At 37.4% G+C, this 19494-nt stretch overlaps 1 protein-coding gene across 1 annotated transcript in view; it reads left to right on the top strand.

The window, feature by feature from the left end:
• The window catches only part of ZnT86D (solute carrier family 30 member 7), a 115653-nt gene that overhangs the window by 56155 nt on the left and 40004 nt on the right, over positions 1-19494 (top strand). The window contains exons 3-6 of the mRNA XM_090385163.1: positions 9916-10029; positions 10155-10242; positions 13981-14107; positions 14648-14728. Of these exons, the coding sequence (XP_090241289.1) occupies positions 9916-10029; positions 10155-10242; positions 13981-14107; positions 14648-14728 (410 nt within the window). The remainder of the gene's footprint in view (positions 1-9915; positions 10030-10154; positions 10243-13980; positions 14108-14647; positions 14729-19494) is intronic.

The raw sequence follows: 19494 nt of genomic DNA on the forward strand, positions 1-19494 counted from the left end.
CGAGAAGTTGAAGCTGATTGAGCAGGGCAAGGTTCCTCAAAATGGAAATTGGAATGCAATGTGCTATCATTGGCAAAACTATGGATAGGATTTCCAGTCAATGGAAAAAGGTCATTAATATACAAGAGGAAAAGAGTGGGAGAAAGAACTGAACCTTGGGGTCACACTGGCATTAGTGGAGAAGTTAGACGACAGAGAGCCATCTACCATCACCCTCAGTGAGCGATCAGAGAGAAAACTGGATAACCAATTACAAAAAACAGTTGGCAAACCATAAGATGGAAGTTGGTTAGGATTGTCTAGTATTCTTGTAGGTGAATAAACAATCTGTGCAAGGTCATTAGTAATTGCAAAAGCCTCAGCATCTCTACCAGCTGGGTCGGTGCAACTAGAAAACGGAAGCCAGCTGGAGTTGTGAACATTAAAATCACCAAGGAAAATTTCCCCACTGTTAGGAAAGTTGGACTGGAGAAAGTCAAGTTGCAAAGAGAGGAAATCAAAGAGCTCCAAGTGATTAGTGGAGTAGGGAGAACGGTAGAGACAACAGATGAATTTGACACAATGAAGTAGAGAGATTTTACGCCAGAGAAGATCGAAAAGAGGAGGTTCCAAATTACCATGTCTTTGACAGGGAATATCAGAACAGACATATGCACAAGTACCACCTTTGAAACGAAAGGAATCATACAGCGAATAATTTGGGCAACTGAGATGAGCAGTTGTTGAATCAACCGATAACTGAGATTCTGTTAGAAAAAGTACATGGGGTTTGGCAGATGCAAGTGGAAATGTACATCGTTGAGATTAGAATATATTTGTGAAATGAATTAGGAAGTGCTTGGGAGGTTTAGATCTTTTTGCAGATAAGCTTGCTCTATAAGTTTGACAATTCATGGTGTATTCAATAGTAAGAAAAAGTGGGTGGACATGCTGTATGAAGTAATGAAATTTTTGGATAAGGCATACACATGGTAAGAATATACCCAGATCCTTGACATAACGTGGCCTTGCCAATGTCCCCCACATATACACTACGTGGAATCCCTCTATTCACTATCTGGCAGAGTAGAGGTAGCAAGATTATACACTAGCTGATCTGGAAGCCTCCTAGAGAGTTACCAATAGGTTCAGTCCGGTGTACTAACTAACGGCTGGCCTGTGAACACCGTTTTAGAGCTGTACCCTCGAAATGTAAGGAATATTGGATCTTGCCATGATGTTCATCATAACCTCAAAAGTCATCAATCATACTGCATGATGGAAAAGATGGGGAAGGGTTGACCGGAACTTAGCTCTGGAGACTAATGGGTTCCACCACTTCATGCCTCCAATAAGCAAAGTGGTGGTATTGCACCGGTTGATGAGAGTCATCTACCACCTATTACTGCCTGGTAACATAGAGGGGCTGCGTTTTTCCATGTGGTGTGGATGCCACACTTCGACACCTGGTTACATTGGTTCACACCTGGGTCGTCACCCACCATGTACTTGTGCATGGAGGTTATACCCAGGATTATTAACAGTCCCACCATCGTGAAGGTGCAAGCAGAGGATTTGGCTGTCACAGACCGTCCGGACTTCGCCGAAATTGGGTCCACTTGATTTGAGTGTCACCCGAATATCAGTTCCATCAGTGATTTAGACTCCCAGGTAGCAAGTACAGCTTGTCTGGCCTATCTGAGAGAATGTCTGTGACAACCTCAAGGACCAAATTATACAGAATCAGCCAAAAAAAAAAAAAAAAAAAAAAGAACACTTCCCATATCACCTGTACATCCCCTTTAGCAGTTTGTCTAGTTCTTACTTTAATTTATTCAAACTACCTACTTCTACAACACCAGATGGAAGTTTGTTCCAACTACCTGCTGGCTGAAGACAAATTTCCACACATCTATCCCACAGCCATCCGTTTTCAATTTGAATTTATGCCCCCTAATGTGCATAGCCTGAACAGGAGAAATGATTACATCGGCATTGAGCATACTCAATCCTTCTGGAGCCCTAAACACCTCAATCAGATCTCTTCACAGATCTCTAGTCTCCAGACATTGCATTTTACAGAACTGAAGCCTTTCCTGGTAAGAGACCCTTTTGTTATTTTAGTTAATTCAGTTGATCCCACTGCTAATCCTGCTGCTCTTCTCTGCACATGCTCCAACAGATCCATCTCTCTGCAAATGAGACTGGCAGACCTGTATGCAGTATTCAAGATGTGGCCTAACCACTGCCTTGTATAATGGGATATCACTTTCTTATCCCTAATGACAAAATTCCTGTATATCATTGACAAAACCCCATGGGCTGTCTTAGCAGCCTGTTTTCACTACTCAGAGAACTTCATATCTGACTGTATAATTATTCCCAGATCATTTTCATTCTCCATTACACTGAGTGTGGTACCATGCAGTTGGTATGTTAATCTGAGATTACTACATCCCATAGGTGCTTCTGTAGCCAGGTGGGCAGGAGCAGCAGTGCGTATCACACGCTTCTTGATTAGACTGGGGTTCGAGCCCGTGATCACCAAATACGGAGGATGCAGAAAGGTCAGGGAATGGCCACCGCATGTCCTCGGAGAAATATGGCCTTAGTTGCTAATGCTTCTAAAAACCAAATAACAACAACATCCCATATGAAGTACCTAGCTTTTGTCAATATTACAACTCAACTGCCACTTTTCAGTCCATCTGCCTAATTTATCTAGATTTTTTGCAGTAGCATACCCTGATTACTGTTATTAACCACCCTGCCAACATTCATATCATCTGCATACTTAGACATTAAGCCTAATGTACCTTCATCAATATCATTAATAAATACTGAAAACAACAATTGGCCTAGAACCGAATTCTGGGAGACTCCTCTAATAACATTTGTCCATGAAAGGCAGTGCCCATTGATAACAACTCTGTTTTTTTTCTTTCTTTAAACCATCTCTTTTTTCAATAGCAGTAACATGCCCTTGTCACCATGCTGCTCCAATTTGTACAGAAGTCCCTCATGGGCAACAGTATCAAAAGCTTTTCTGAAATCTAAGTATATGATGTCAAAGTTATTTTTTGCATCCAGTTCCTTTGCCATTCTGTCATAGTATCCAATCAGATTGGTCAGACAGGATCACCACTTAATAAATCCAAGCTGTGGCTGCAGTATAACTGCATTCCTGTTTAGATAATCTTGCATTATTTCTTTAATCAATGACTACATTATTTTCCCTGGAACAGAAGTCAAGCTAACAAGTCTGTAATTACTCATGTCTCCCTTTGTGAATTGGAGATACATTTGCACATATCCAATCCCATAGGCACCTTCCCTGAAACCAAGAATGGCTAAAGGTTTGCTGACCTCTTTTGTTACCTCCTTAGATCCTGCCACTCCAGGTGAATTTTTTTATGTTTGAGTTCAACAATTTCTCTTCCACTTTCTTTTCAGTTATCACAAAATTATTAACCCCCCCTACATTTCTGGCATCCTTTTCCTTAAAAAATTCTTTATATGTGAATGTAGAAGCAAAGTACATATTCAGTTTTCCAGCAACCTGAGCAAGTTCTTCAACTGTTAAACCATTTATATCTAATAGATCAATGTGATTCATCTCCTTCTTTCTAGTGTTTACATTAGTAAAGAAGTCTTTGCTGTTTATCTTGCATTTTTTGCAAGAGACCTTTTAATCTGCCTTTACTTGTCTAACCTCCTTTGTGGCCTGATTGCAGACTAGTTTATATCTGCTGTAGGCTTCTCTATCACCTAATAATAATAATAGTTATTATTACTAGCTAGAATTAATAATAATTCTCTATTACCTAATAATTTATATGCTTTCTATGCATTCTTCTTCTTCTATGTTACGTTTTATCAGCACATTGGACATCCATTTAGGTCTAAGCCTTGAACAGTATCTCTTAATAGGTATAAAAAGCCTAGTAGTTTCTATGATTATATCCTTGATTTCTTACCATTTAGAATTTGCTCTTGATAAGTTCATCAGTTGATCCCACTACCTAAAATTTAAAAACTGTCCGAGACCACCACTGTCACCTTTACAAAAGCAAAAGTCCTTCTCTTTGCCCTTGATAGTAGGTACATCTTTAAGTGAATCCAGCATCAGCATTTATGATCACTGCCTGCTAGACTTTTATTTGCAGATTCTTAATGCGAGAAGGATCGCTACTGATAATAAGATCAACATTACTGCTATCTCTCATTGCTTCTTTAATATGCTGTGTAATAAAGAGGAGAATGTTCAATTCACAAACATCTTGCTACTGTGTTAGTGACATCCATAAGTTCCAGTTAAAATCTGAATGTTTAAAAGAAAGTTAAAATCCTATATTATAAGATATTCTGATTTACTGGCCTTTTCTATATATCTGTACAGTTTTGTTTTTTTACATTTTTTATTAACAAGCGGCCCCTAGCCAGAAACTGGCAAATCCGTTATATACATATTATATTTTATACAGATTCAAAGTCATGTTAATTACGATGTCATAAAGTGAAATGAACGTATAATATGTCCAGACAATAAATCACATCACACAACTAATTAGAAATATAGATTGTGGCACAATGAACCACAAGACAAGCATGTGGCACAATGAACCACAAGACAAGCACATGGCACAATGAGCCATATGACATGAGTAAGACCAAACGTGGCATAAGGAGCCACTGATCTTACGAATTGAACATGAGATGAAGACAAATATTGTCCAATAAGATTTTTCTGTTTACAGAGGAACATGATGATCATTAACTACAAAGCATCCTAAACTGTTACACAGAATTCATGTCAATAGTCTATCAGGTTCTTTCCTCAAGTTCAAGCAGCACTGATCTCTGGAATAATTTCTTGGAAAATTTTTGAAAAGCCTGAAAATCTTCTTGAGTCTTAATTAATTGAGCCTCCTCACCCTCAGTCAGGTGAGCAAGATTAGGACTGGCAAATAAAAATTAATTTCTGAGATCCGAGTACTCATGACAATGATATGAAACATGACTCCCTATCTCCAGAGCTGTGCAGTGACACTTCAACTTTTCCGAAACACCCAGCTGATTCAGCTTTGCTAAAAATGAGCCATGACCAGTTAATAAAAACATAGTGTGTAAATTAGGCACAAATCATTTTTCTGGTGGAATGTCAAGAACATAGGAAAAGAACCTACAAGTTATTTCACCTTTATTTGAATTAGCCCATCTATGATTCCAAAGAGTCATTAAGATATCTAAGATTTGCTTGGCCTCATTCTTAGGATCATTAGCCAAATCCAACTCAAGATCACAAATAATAAAAGAAGTTCCATGCCGAATGTTGAAAGTCACTCTGTAAATCAGAAAGAGGTCAACTGGCATTTTCCTTGTGACAATCTGTAGCGCATCAGTGGAGACAGTTCTACAAACTAGAGACATCTTCAGAGCATCATCATCCTCTGAATGGAATACAGTTTTCTTACATATTTTTTGAAATTAACACAGTCTATCCAAGCTGAGATACCGGCACCTCCATAGCCAGGTGGGCAGGAGCAGCAGTGCGTAGCACACGCTTCTTGATTAGACCAGGGTTCGAGCCCGTGACCACCAAATACGGAGGATGTGGAAGGTCAGGGATATGACCACCGCATATCCCCAGTCTGCATAAAGGGTGAGGGTTGGCGTCAGAAAGGGCATCCGGCTGTAAAAATTGCATGCCAAAACAAAAAAAAAATGCTGACCCCGTATATAATGGGAAAAAAAGCGAGGACAAAAAAAATCCAAGCTGAGAAACCATAAGAAATAATAGGAAGGAAAACACAGTCATAAAGAAGAGACAGTGCCCTACCTTTAATACCCCAATCCTTCCTCTAGTAATTCTTGCTATCATGTTAACAAATTTTACAACCTTTTCAGATAGAAAATTGATATGGGTGTCAAATCTAAGACCTCTGTCAACGAAGACTCCAAGATATTTAATATTCTTAACGGGCTTTAAACTTGCACAATCAATCAGCACATGAGGTTCTCTACGAACAGATAGGTTTCCCTTTAGCAACAATATTTTTATTTTTGACCTAGATATTATTAATTTATGGAAGTCACACCAATCATTCAGATCTTTTATTATTTCATTAGATCGTTTTTCATTTTGTAGCCATGTGAAGAGCCTTCAACCGAGATTACCAAGTCATCCGCACATGCAATAATGTGAACATGACTATATTCCTTACGTAACCAATCCTCTAACACCAATTTCCACATTAGTGGCCCAAAAACAGATCTTTGCAGACATCCTCAAATAGCAGACCTAGTTACCAAATTCCAACTGAACTTAACCATAAAAGATCTTTCCTTAAAGTAATCAGAGTGCATGGGTGAAATAAGGATTTTTTTTTGCTGATGCTATATAAGCTTGCTTTCTTGCATCATGTGCCTTTGCTAATGCACTATAAAGCTGTGGGAGCATTTTGCAAGGCGAAGCATCAATAACAGCCCATCATCAATAATTATTAAAAGGTGAAGCATCAATAATTATTAAAAGCCCCTTCAAAATCAACAAAAATGGCAAGAACATATTTTTTTATTTGAATCTCTAATCAATTTAACCAAAGGTTTTAAAGCATCATCTGTATCACGACCAGGAGTAAAGCCATATTGTTTATTTGAGAACCCCAAATTTTCTTGCGTATATTGCAATATTCCCTGTGAAAGCATGCATTCATAGACCTTGCCCAAACCTGGAAGAAGAGCAATTAGATGATAAGAAGAGGGCTCAGTTTTAGGTTTTTCAAATGACTTCAAAATTATCTTAAGAAGAGCATCCTTCCAAGGTGAGGGAAAAATTCCTTCAAGTAGTCATTTGTTGAAAACAAGAAGAAGATGCTCAGGAAACAGTTTGAAGAAGCGCTTAATAACTTGCCCTTCAATAAGGTCCTTACCAGGACACCTGTTATTATGAATTTTGGTAACAGCTAAATTAAGATCTTCCATTGAAAAAGGTTCCTCTTGAATATTGTTAACACAACCACAATCTAACCAGTCAGTACTATCAGAATGCTCCATCTTATCCAGATGATGATGAGATCCATTGACTAGGTGTTTAAGTATAACATTAATACTGCTGAGCCAATCTACAGTTTTAGTCTCCACAACACATAGCTGTTATCACATCCCCAGATGGCCTTGATTTGTGCAAACACAACAATACCCCATGGATCCTCATTACCAGCTGTTTTCACTAAGTTTTTCCATGCATCAAATTTCCTTTTAGCTATTAAACAGGTGTATTTTCTTTTGATCGATTGATGCACAGTTTTCAACCTAGCAGTAGATTCTTTATTATCCCACAATTTTTGATATTGGAACTTCTTACATGCCCTGTTGACCTCCCTCCAGAGATCGGTAAGATCAGAGGACCACAATTGCAACAGAGCATGTTTATTTTGCTTTAATTTCATTGACTCCCTCGTGGCATCAAATAACTTCTTTTGTAATAACTGAACCAAATCAAATGCATTAATCCTATCCAACTCAGCTAACAACCATTTCACCAGAAATTGTCCTAACCTAACAAATCTGTCAAACTTAACCTAGTCAGTATGCTTAATCGCAAATCTTCAAAGTTGTAATGAATGAGGCTCAATAAATCTACTTCTAGCACAGCCTAAGTTGAAAGTAATCGCTCTGTGATCACTGTTAATCCAATCTGGTTTAACTTGCCAATTAGATATGAAATTGAAGGCCATACTTATATAGTTGCTTGTTATACACATCATATAACAAACTCTTATTTTTGTTTTCCCAGTGCTTGTCACACTAGACTGGCTCCACATTAAACTGGCTGCCAGTACTAACTGGGTGCACAGCCTTAGATTTTATGTGCTTTTAACTGAGCATACCCCCTCCTGTGCTGTCTGTTCTTTCTGTACACAATTGTCTCCTCATATTCAAATTTTGCATTCCCTATATCTGAGTCAAACCATCTCTCTGATATCCCCACAGTGTCTGCATTTGATGACTTAACCAGCACTTCAAATTCACCAAATTTATTTACTATGCTCATAGCATTAGCATGTGTAATACATGCACCTCATGGCAACTCTAACACAGCCCATGTATTTGCTTGTTCCCTGAAGAACCCCAGCAGACAGTGAAATCCTCAACACCCCATTTTTATTGCTCCTATTTGTTCCAATAGAAGCAGCACAATACTCACACCTCTGCCTGCAGCTGCTTTTAATATATTAGTCAGTGTATCTCCTCCCATAGCTAGCAGTTTTCCATCCCACAAAACTGCCTCAATAGCATCAGCAAATAATCCTGTGCCTTTTCTAGTTAAGTGTAACCCATCCCTGTAGAAACATGCTCTCCTGTTAATAAGGACCTTGCTATGAAAAAATCTACCCAATGATTCTTGCATAGTCTCTCTCCAGGGCTGAATTGTGTGACAAGGCTCTCATCTTGTACTCCCTCCTATTGTGTCTGTGCAGGATTGCAGACGTTTTCCAATTTCAATCTTAACACAACTTTTTCTTAACATTGCTATGTGCTTGTTAATTAAATCCTCAGATCTACTCATAATATCATTAGTAGCAATGGTCACAAAAAATCACCTTTTATGCCCTTAAATGATAACTGCTATAAGTCATCAATTTTAGCCCCTGGTCAGAGATGTCCTAGTCCTATTGTACCTGTCCTATTTGCACAATATATTTCCTGCTTTCATGACAATCGAGTGACCAGCTATAGCTACTTCCTGTGGGACCAGTGATCTCTGCTGGGATGGATGTTGTTGTTGTGTTGTCTGCTGTTGGATCATGGGTTCAATTGATGGGCTGGGCAGCTGAGTGTTATGTATTATACTGTATAAGTTATATCAAGCTATTCATTTTTTAAGAAGCCAAGAGATGTCTGAACAGAATTTTTCATCCTCTCTTGATACATTTCAGCTATGTTCTAACCCTTTCTCCAGCAGACTGAAGGCTTCTATCATCTATTTCTGTTTTGAACTGTTTTATTTGTGGTGTACTATATTTTCTCTTCCTGCTTTACTTTATCCTTTGTTGTTATAACTCAGTCAGATTTTCATTGGATATCAACTCATCATTGCTCTATTCCAGCATTTCCACCACATTACAGTACTTATGTCCACTTTGTTGAATAAGTCTCATTTGCCAATTCTGTAATCTGTAACTGAATTTTGGGAACACTAGCATCCTGCTAACACCATAAATGCACTCTGGCCATGTATTCCACCACATCTTATTGATTGTATCCAGAATGACATCCATTCATAATGCCACAATGTTGCCCATGGATAAGAGTATGAGGGGAAGTACAGCTTTCTACAGTGACATCCCTCCATCCATCCATGGTGCTATAATATTGTCTAAGACTTCTTAATAGAGAAGAAGCAAAAGCTTTAAAATTTGAAAATTAAAAACTATATTGAAAAGTTATAATCCAGAAACTACATAAATCGGAGACTGCCTATATTCCAGAATTTTGATATTACTGAAATAAATTAATAGTGGTTAAAATTTGATTCAGTTTACTTTCCTTATTAGCCAACATATTTAATTTAGTTTATTTTCACTAAATCACTTAATTTTATTAATCTCATCCTCAAAAGGTCCACATATCCTCATTAATATTAAATTCATTAGTGTTCTGCAGTAAAGTAACAGTTATCAAAAAATGCCTTCATGGTCACAGTCATGGTTATTAAAAAGTTTCTGTAAGAAACTTTTTTTGATGAGTACGTACATATTATTATAGCAAAACTTTATATTTTGCACATAATAAAATATTATGTGCAAAATATTTATTCTTAACAGTTAACACCAGCCTTAACTTTTTGTTTTTGACCTTAGTAAATTATAGTAAGTTAGCAAAATTGAATTTTGTAGTAATCTCTGCACTCAAATTTTTAACCTTTTTCAGTTTGGGCCTTATATCTGATTCTTTTCATATGTTTTTTGACTGCACTGCTTTGCTAGCTGGTTTAGCTGCATCTGTTATTACTAAGTGGAGATGTAATGACAGATTTTCGTATGGGTAAGTAAACTGATAATATTTGTTATATATGCCATTTCCATTTTAATTTTCCATTTCCATTTTAATTTTTTGATATATTTTGGCTTTAAATAATGATATGCAATGTACATTTATTTTTTTTTTAGTTATGTTCGAGCAGAAGTTCTTGCAGGTTTTGTAAATGGTCTTTTTCTACTTTTTATTGCATTTTTTATCTTTTCCGAAGGAGTAGAGGTGAGTTATAGAATGAATTTAAACTGTGAATTAAATATTAATTTATATTACATAATAATATTCATATATATTGTAAAGTAAAATTTTTATTAAAAGTATTTTAATTTTGGTCAGAAGTGAGTATTTCTAAAAATTGGCCTTATTTACCATGTAAATATTTTCTATAGTAAGTAATTTTCTTTATTACAAAATCACCCTTTTATAGAATATATTTTCCATATTTTTTTAGTGTACAGGATATAACCAAATTCTAAAATCACAGTAATTTCTTAGTTCTTTTTAATCTGTTTCAGTAGATTGAAAGTCACTGAAGTATTGAATATGAAACTTGATATTTTTGCATTTAATAAGTTTAAATCAGTGAAATGCAATGTCAGAATTATTAAACATAAGAATTGTTGAATAACTCAAGGTTTGTGTGAAATCTCATCTGGCATGTTAAAAACGATTAAAAATAATGATGGTGATTCCAGATTTTCAGTTTGGGATCATGTGTTGGTGGATTACATAATTTTATTAATCTGGAAGAATGAAATTAATCAGATTTGAATCCATACAATGCCACAGCAGCTGACAGTACAGTCATTTATTGAGGGGGTGATATTTAATTTTAATAAAAAAAAAAAATTCCATTTATTATTTCATGAAATGTGAAACATTTCATAATTATCATCATCATTATAATCCAAATTTGTTATACCCAGCTGGTGTACAGATCACTTTACTAGTACAAATCAGTTCTTCTGGACTATCAGCTTTCCATTCTTTATTTTCTTCTAAGCTGCCCTCTCTACATTCTCTATTTCATGCTATCCTTTCATGCTATTTATTTTTCATAAAAAAAATAAATAAATTTATTTTGCTTATCATTAATTGAACATTAAACCAAGATTTTTTTCTTATTTTCTCATTTGTAATATGGTTTTGTCATTGTTTCCATCTGTTATTTATTTTTATTAATTTTTTTAATAATTTCTAAAGATTCTGAAGACTTTCATTCAATTCCTTTATTTCCTACCAAGCTCTCAGCTCCATAGGATGAAACAGTGCTATAAATGGTGTTATAAATAGTTATTCAGTGAGCACATATACACCACTACATCATCAGAATGTTTATTATGACAACAATATTTTTAAAAGTTTAAATTAAAGTTAAATAAGGTAAGATAAAGTAAGGCAGTGGAGTTGGAAGACCACAGGAGGCATTGAATGGAGTGTGTTGGGAATGGTGGGAGGTGTTTTACCAAGATCATTAATACATGAGTTGGAAGAAAAATGGGATGCTAGCAGGTCAGCTTTATCCTTGGCTGAAGTGACAACAGAACCATCTGGTTTGGACAGAGGTGGGAGCAGAGATGGGCAAAAGTTGTGGCAAACAGCTTTGGCAAGAGACCAGAATACTCAGCTACCATTAGGGCAAGAAGCAAGTTTTCTACTCTTTGCCTGTTCAAACTCTAGTTTGGACTGGTTAATAACTGCTTTACAATTGTCGCGAGTTTTGGTGTAGGCAGAAAATGAAACTGAAGAATTAGAAACAAGCCAATTACGATATGCAAATTTCTTCTCTTGAACAGCCTTAGCAAATTTATTGGAAAAATCAAGGTTTAGATAAAGGACGAGATTTTAAAGTGGAGTGTGGGATAAAGGATTCCATTCCTGCAAGAATAATTTCACTGACACGATCTGAGCAAATGTTGACATCAGAAGTTTTGAAACAGTAATCCGACCAAGGAAAAGAAGAAAAGAAGTCTTTTCTTCTTTTCCTTATCATCTCATTTTGCATTCTTGTAATGCCAAACAACACGAGGTTGGGAATAGCCATGAGATAAAGGTTCCATTGGAGAAGAGACAATGACCAAGTTGTGATCTGAAGTGCCTAAAGGGCCTCTCACTTTGACTGTGTACTTAGAAGGGTTGTTTGTGAGAAAAAGATCAAGCATATTGGCTGTATGATTAGGATTGTCCGGTATTCTTGTAGGTAAATGAACAATCTGTGCTAGGTCATTAGTAATTGCAAAAGCCTCAGCATCTCGACCAGCTGGGTCAGTGTGACTAGAAAACGGAAGCCAGCTGGAGTTGTGAACATTAAAATCACCAAGGAAAATTACCTCACTGTTAGGAAAGTTGGACTGGAGAAAGTCAAGTTGCAAAGAGAGGAAGTCAAAGAGCTCCAAGTGATTAGTGGAGTTGGGAGAATGGTAGAGACAACAGATGAATTTGACACAATGAGGTAGAGAGATTTTAAGCCAGAGAAGATCAAAGAGAGGAGATTCCAAATTGCCAAGTCTCTGACAGGGAATATCAGAATGGACATATGCACAAGTACCACCTTTGAGGCGAAAGGAATCATACAGCGAATAAGTTGGGCATTTGAGATGAGCAGTAGTTAAATCAACCGATAACTGAGATTCTGTCAGAAAAAGTACATGGGGTTTGGCAGACTGCAAGTGGAAATGGACATCGTTGAGATTAGAATTGAGACCACGTATATTTGTGAAATGAATTAGGATGTGCTTGGGATGTTTTGATCTTTTTGCAGATAAGCTTGCTCTATTAGTTCAACAATTCATGGTATATTCAATAGTAAGAAAAAGTGGGTGGGACATGCTGTATGAAGTAATGAAATTTTTGGGTATGGCGTACACATGGTAAGAATATACCCAGATCCTTGAAATAACGTGGCTACGACGATGCTCCCCACATACACACTACTTGGACTCCCACCAGTCACTATCTGGCAGAGTAGAGGTAGCAAGATTATACACTAGCTGATCCGGAAGCCTCCTAGAGAGTTACCAATAGGTTCAGTCCTGTGTACTAACTAGCGGCCGGCCTGCGAACACCGTTTTGGATCTCGCCACGATGTTCATCGTAACCTCAAAAGTCATCAATCATACTGCATAATGGAAGAGATAGGGAAGGGTTGACTGGAACTCAGCTCTAGAGACTAAACATGGTTTACACCACTTCAAGCCTCCAATAAGCAAAATGGTGGTATTGCACAGGTTGATGAGAGTCATCTACCACCTAGTACTGCCTGGTAACATAGAGGGGTGGCATTCCTCCATGTGGTGTGGGCGCCACACCTCGACCCCTGCTTACGTTGGTTCACACCTGGGTGGTCACCCACTATGTACTTGTGCATGGAGGTTATACACAGGCTGTAATTCAAAAGTTGTGATGCTGTAATTAAAAATAAAAAGTCAGCCTCCACTTTTTTAATTGTGCTTTGTATGTGGGGAAAACAGTGATGATTAATTTTGCATTTTAAGATCTACTAAATGGTAGTTAAATGCAATTTAAAATAATAGTTTGTCTCTTTTAGCATGAACACTATTTGTACAATGGGAAAATCACTTATGCAACAGAAAAACTACTGATGGGAACATTTTTGTAGTGAAAACTCGGAACACTGGCATCCAAATTGCATGCATTATATTCTACATTATGTAAAATATGAAGGTGTAAAAGTTGATGTGATTTTCTGTAAAGATTGTGAAAGGATATCCACTACAAAATAAAATAAAAAAAACATTGTAACAATCTATTTAGAAAGTTTGGGCATATGGAAAAATTCTAAGTGGATATTATGGAGTGGGAATCTTGATTTCTTGCATGTTCTTTCCAAGAACTAAAAATAATAATCTGTATGTTTTATTTAAAAAGTTCTCTTCATAGTAACATTTGAAATCCCTTAAATTGTATTTTTATGTAACATAAGTTTTTTTACTATTTTAGAGAGCTATAGAACCACCAGAAGTAAAACATGAACGCCTCTTTGTTGTCTCTGTTCTTGGCCTCATCGTCAACTTAATTGGTATTTTTGCTTTTCAACATGGTCATGGACATTCCCATGGAGGAGGAGGTGTGTGAGTAATACTATCATAAAAAATAAAAAATATATTAATTTGCATATTTAATGAATAGTGTGCAGATATTCTTATTTGGAGGTGTTAAGTAAGTAATGCTACCATGATAAGCTAGTTAGTTATTTGTTATTTGGTTTTTAGGAGCATTAGCAACTAAGGCCATATTGCTCTGGGATATGCGGTGGTCATTCCCTGACCTTTCCACATCCTCTGTAGTTTGGTGGTGACGGGCTCGAACCCTGGTCTAATCAAGAAGCATGTGCTACTCACTGCTGCTCCTTCCCACCTGGCTACGGAGGTGCCCCCATGATAAGCATAAAACATTAATGTTTTATACTTTTTTTAGCAGTAAAGTAAATGTAATTTTTGTTCATACTTCCTTATTTTTCTGCTAGGAAATGGTTGCATTAGTGATTGGCACCAGTTTTGATACAGTTTGAATTCCAACTAAATGCACTCATTTTGTTATAGAGATTTACAACAAATTACATGGAATATGATGTGCTAAAAATTAATAGTTTGGTTTTTTTTTATAGGTGATCATGGACATTCTCACAGCCCATCCACTCATTCGCACAGCCATAATCATGGTCATCATGGACATTCTCATGGTTTTGGTAAGTTCATCTAATTGAAGTTAACAGTACATGGTGCAACATTTTACATGTTGATTTGAAGTAGTTTCCTTTAAAATTTTAATTTGTTTTGATGAATAAACATATGCACATAGTACACTGGCCAAAACAATTAGGGGATCATAGTATGTGCAAATGATGTTTGTGTAAATATGATGACATGTGTACCTCATGATGTAGTTAAAGCTGACTTATGATAATTTTATGTTCAAAATGTTCAAAGCAACTCCAGTGTGGGTAATTGTGGCTTTATTGAAACATGATACATAAGAAGCAAAGTATAAGCTAGGAACAGTTTTTTTCACTATGGCTGGTATGTCATAGACAATGAGTTTAGTATGGTCCCAACCAACCACCAACATGGTTTGCACTGTGATGCATTATTGCAGAATTACTTGCTATCCTTGTGTAAGTGCTGTTTTCAGTTGAAAATCATTGTTTCCTAGTGCATCTTGTTTGTCAGATAAGTGAATTGGTATGTCATTCCTTACAGAAGATATTTCCCTCGCCTTCCAACTTATTGTTGACTACTTGTCTATGGGGATTGAGTGTTGTCAGCCATCAGAATGAACTCTTTATCTCCAGCACCAGTATAGGAAAGGACCATGGATCACCGGATCTCATCTCTAATGGGAACCCTGACTGTGTTCACACTCAGTTCACGATGTGCAGAAATCTGTACAACCATAAAGACTAATGCTACCCTATATCCGTAATCCACCTCCTATGAACTGACTGTTTCTGTGCACATACAGGATTTTTTCAGGTTCCACTTTCATGTTATCCAACGACCCAATAAGAATCTGACTGCAGATTGAACTTCGATGTATGAAAAGCATGTACACCATTCCTCATCATTCCAAATACAACGTTTGAGTGCCCAAGTCAATCTCTGTGCAGATAATTTCAGATAGTTTGGGTTGACATCCATATCCCTGTTGCTGCTGAAAAGTGTCTGAGTAGATAGAGCCAATTGCATTGGGTAAGGAGAAAGAGAAAAAGCAAGAGATATGATTATTCTTTAGAATAATCCGTTTTGATATTCCCTGTCAGAGACTTGACAATTTGGAATCTCCTCTCTTTGATCTTCTCTGGTTTAAAATCTCTCTACCTCATTGTGTCAAATTCATCTGTTGTCTCTACCGTTCTCCCAACTCCACTAATCACTTGGAGCTCTTTGACTTCCTCTCTTTGCAACTTGACTTTCTCCAGTCCAACTTTCCTAACAGTGAGGTAATTTTCCTTGGTGATTTTAATGTTCACAACTCCAGCTAGCTTCCGTTTTCTAGTCACACCGACCCAGCAGGTCGAGATGCCAAGGCTTTTGCAATTACTAATGACCTAGCACAGATTGTTCATTTACCTACAAGAATACTGGACAATCCTAATCATACAGCCAATACTCTTGATCTTTTTCTCACAAACAACCCTTCTAAGTACATGGTCGAAGTGAGAGGACCTTTAGGCACTTCAGATCACAACTTGGTGATTGTCTCTTCTCCAATGGAACCTTTATGTCGTGGCTATTCCCAATTTCGTGTTGTTTGGCATTACAAGAATGCAAAATGGGATGACCTGCGAGAATTCTTCTCTTCTTTTCCTTGGTCGGATTACTGTTTCAAAACTTCTGATGTCAACGTTTGCTTAGATTGTGTCAGTGAAATTATTCTTGCAGGAATGGAATCCTTTATCCCACACTCCACTTTAAAATATTGTCCTTTATCTAAACCTTGGTTTTCCAATAAATGTGCTAAGGCTGTTCAAGAAAAGAATATTGCATATCGTAATTGGCTTGTTTCTAATTTTTCAGTTTCATTTTCTGCCTACACCAAAGCTCGCAACAATTGTAAAGCAGTTATTAATCAGTCCAAACTAGAGTTTGAACAGGCTAAGAGTAGAAAACTTGCTTCTTGCCCTAATGGTAGCCAAGCATTCTGGTCTCTCGCCAAAGCTATTGGCCGCAACTTTTGCCCATCTCTGCTCCCACCTCTGTCCAAACCAGATGGTTCTGTTGTCACTTCAGCCAAGGATAAAGCTGACCTGCTAGCATCCCATTTTTCTTCCAACTCATGTATTAATGATCTTGGTAAAACACCTCCCACCATTCCCAACACGCTCCATTCAATGCCTCCTGTGGTCTTCTGTCAAAAGGATATCAGAAGAATTTTAATGAATCTTGATGCTAAGAAAGCTCCAGGTCCTGATGGTATTTCTCCACTTGTTCTCAAAACCTGTGCTCCTGAACTTACTCCTATTCTTTCCCGCCTTTTTTCACTTTCTTATTGCAAAGGTGTTTTTCCTTCTGCTTGGAAATTTGCTCATATCCAGACAGTTCCAAAAAAGGGTGACAAATCCCTCCCATCCAATTATCATCCCATTGCAATTACTTCTACTCTTTCTAAAGTAATGGAGAAATCAATTAACCACCAACTCTTAAACTACCTAGAAACCTTCCGTCTGATCAACGATCGCCAGTATGGATTCCGTCAGTGTCGATCCACTGGTGATATTCTGGCTTATGTTACCCATTTATGGACTAATTCAATGGAAAGGTTCGGTGAAACGCAAGTAGTTGCTCTTGACATCTCAAAAGCTTTTGATCGTGTTTGGCATAAAGGTCTTCTAAACAAGCTTCCATCTTATGGTTTGCCAACTGTTTTTAGTAATTGGTTATCCACTTTTCTCTCTGATCGCTCACTGAGGGTGATGGTAGATGGCTTTCTAACTTCTCCACTAATGCCGGTGTCCTCCAAGGTTCAGTTCTTTCCCCCACTCTTTTCCTCTTGTATATCAATGACCTTCTTCCATTGACTGGAAATCCTATCCATAGTTTTGCCGATGATAGCACATTGCATTCAACTTTCCATTTTGAGAAACCTTGTCCTGCTCAATTAGCTTCAACTTCTCGAAAATCTGCTACCAATTCCTTAATGCCGATCTTCAGGTAATTCTCCAGTGGGGCAAAGACAACTTAGTTAATTTCACCCTTCTAAAACTCAGTCTTGTCTTATATCTCGCAAAAAGGATTTTTCTGCTCCTATGCTTATCTTTAGTGACACTCCGATTTCTAGGCAAAATGATATATCTCTTTTGGGGATTACCCTGACTTCTAATCTCTCTTGGCACAAGCACATTACAAATATTGCTTCCTCTGCATCTAAAAAGCTTGGTTTTCTCTTTCACTCTCGGCGTTACTTTTCTTCCAAACAGCTGCTCACTCTGTATAAATCGCAAATCCGCCCTGCCTTGGAATATTGTTCCCACATCTGGGGTGGTGCCCCCAAAACCTCTCTCAGGCTTCTTGATTCCATTCAGAAGAGGGCAGTTAGGTTAATTAATGATTCATCTCTAACAGATTCTCTCCACTCGCTTTCTCATAGATGTACTGTTTCTGCTGCATGCCTCTTCTACAGATACTTCCTTGGGCACTGTTCTTCTGAATCTCTCTTTCGAAACAGTCCGAACACGTGCCGCCACCAGCCAACATCCATTTACTGTCCAACTTCAAACCCACAGAACCAACTTTTCATCTTCCTCATTTATTCATTCAACTGCCGTTTTCTGGAACAACCTTTCTTCATACGTATTTCCTGAAAATTACAATCTACAGGAGTTCTAAGTCGAATGTCAACAAATATCTTCTTTCGTCTTCTCAACCTCCAACCCAAGCACGGTACTAAGTACTATAGGTTCTAATACCTCTCGTGTTTGGGGTTCACATAAAAAAAAAAAATGTTGATTGTCTATGACCCTGATACGGATGCCTGTGAATGGTCTGGGTTTTTGGTACTGAGTCCACAATCCGCTGATGACTCTTTTGTGACACACCAGCCATGATGCAGCTTGGCATTGTTGACTATCCCACTTCTAGCCTCCTGTTGACTCTCCTACTGGTATTCTCTGACAAGACGTCTGGTTACTGCAATAAACAACCGGTCTGTTGCTATTTGCAGCCACAGTTCATGAATAAGATCCATCTGCAACATCATCAAGGTGACAAATGTGTATGTGGTAAAAATAGTAAGGAAAGAATTAGTCTTGATTGGTGCAAATATGGCTGGTAATGAAAAACTGAACTTTTGGTAATAGGCAAAAGTAAACAACCCCCGATGTTTCAAAGGAGTAAATAATTAGAGTTGAACTACAACAAAAAAGCTTGGATGACAAGTGAAATTTTTTGACGAAAGAAAACAGAAAAATCGCTTTGATTGTCGACAACTGCCCTGCCCACCTTCACTTGGTAATTTCGAGACTTACAAGTGTGAAGTTTGTTTTCTTCCCTCCAAATACCTCGTTTAAACTGCAGCCAATGGACCGAGGCATTATCAAGGATTTGAAAATGCACTACCAAAGGCACATACTGAAAAAAATTATACTAAAAATAGAAACCAACCAACCTATAGATTCTGTTATAGATTTGCAGATATGCATATCAGAGTTGGCGAAAGTGTGGAGTCAAGATGTGACTGAAACAACGATTAAGAATTGTTTGGCAAAAGCAAGTTTTGCTAAAACATGAATTAACAGCAATGAGAGGGATGAACTGCTACAAGACATTGAACAATCTTGGGATGAACTCCAAGTGAGAGGTTTGATCAGTGCAGAAATTGTTCTTGAAGAATTTTTAGGAGTTGATAGTGATGTCATAGTAGCTGAATATCCCAGTGACTCCAACATTTTGGAGAGTATTTAAAATACTAGTGACAATATCAGTGATGAGTTGGATGAAAATGAGGGCAACAAAGGCA

Source organism: Mastigoproctus giganteus, chromosome 1 (assembly GCF_048544385.1).
Source record: "Mastigoproctus giganteus isolate SK-2022 chromosome 1, ASM4854438v1, whole genome shotgun sequence".
In the NCBI taxonomy this organism is placed as follows: Eukaryota; Metazoa; Arthropoda; class Arachnida; order Uropygi; family Thelyphonidae; genus Mastigoproctus; species Mastigoproctus giganteus.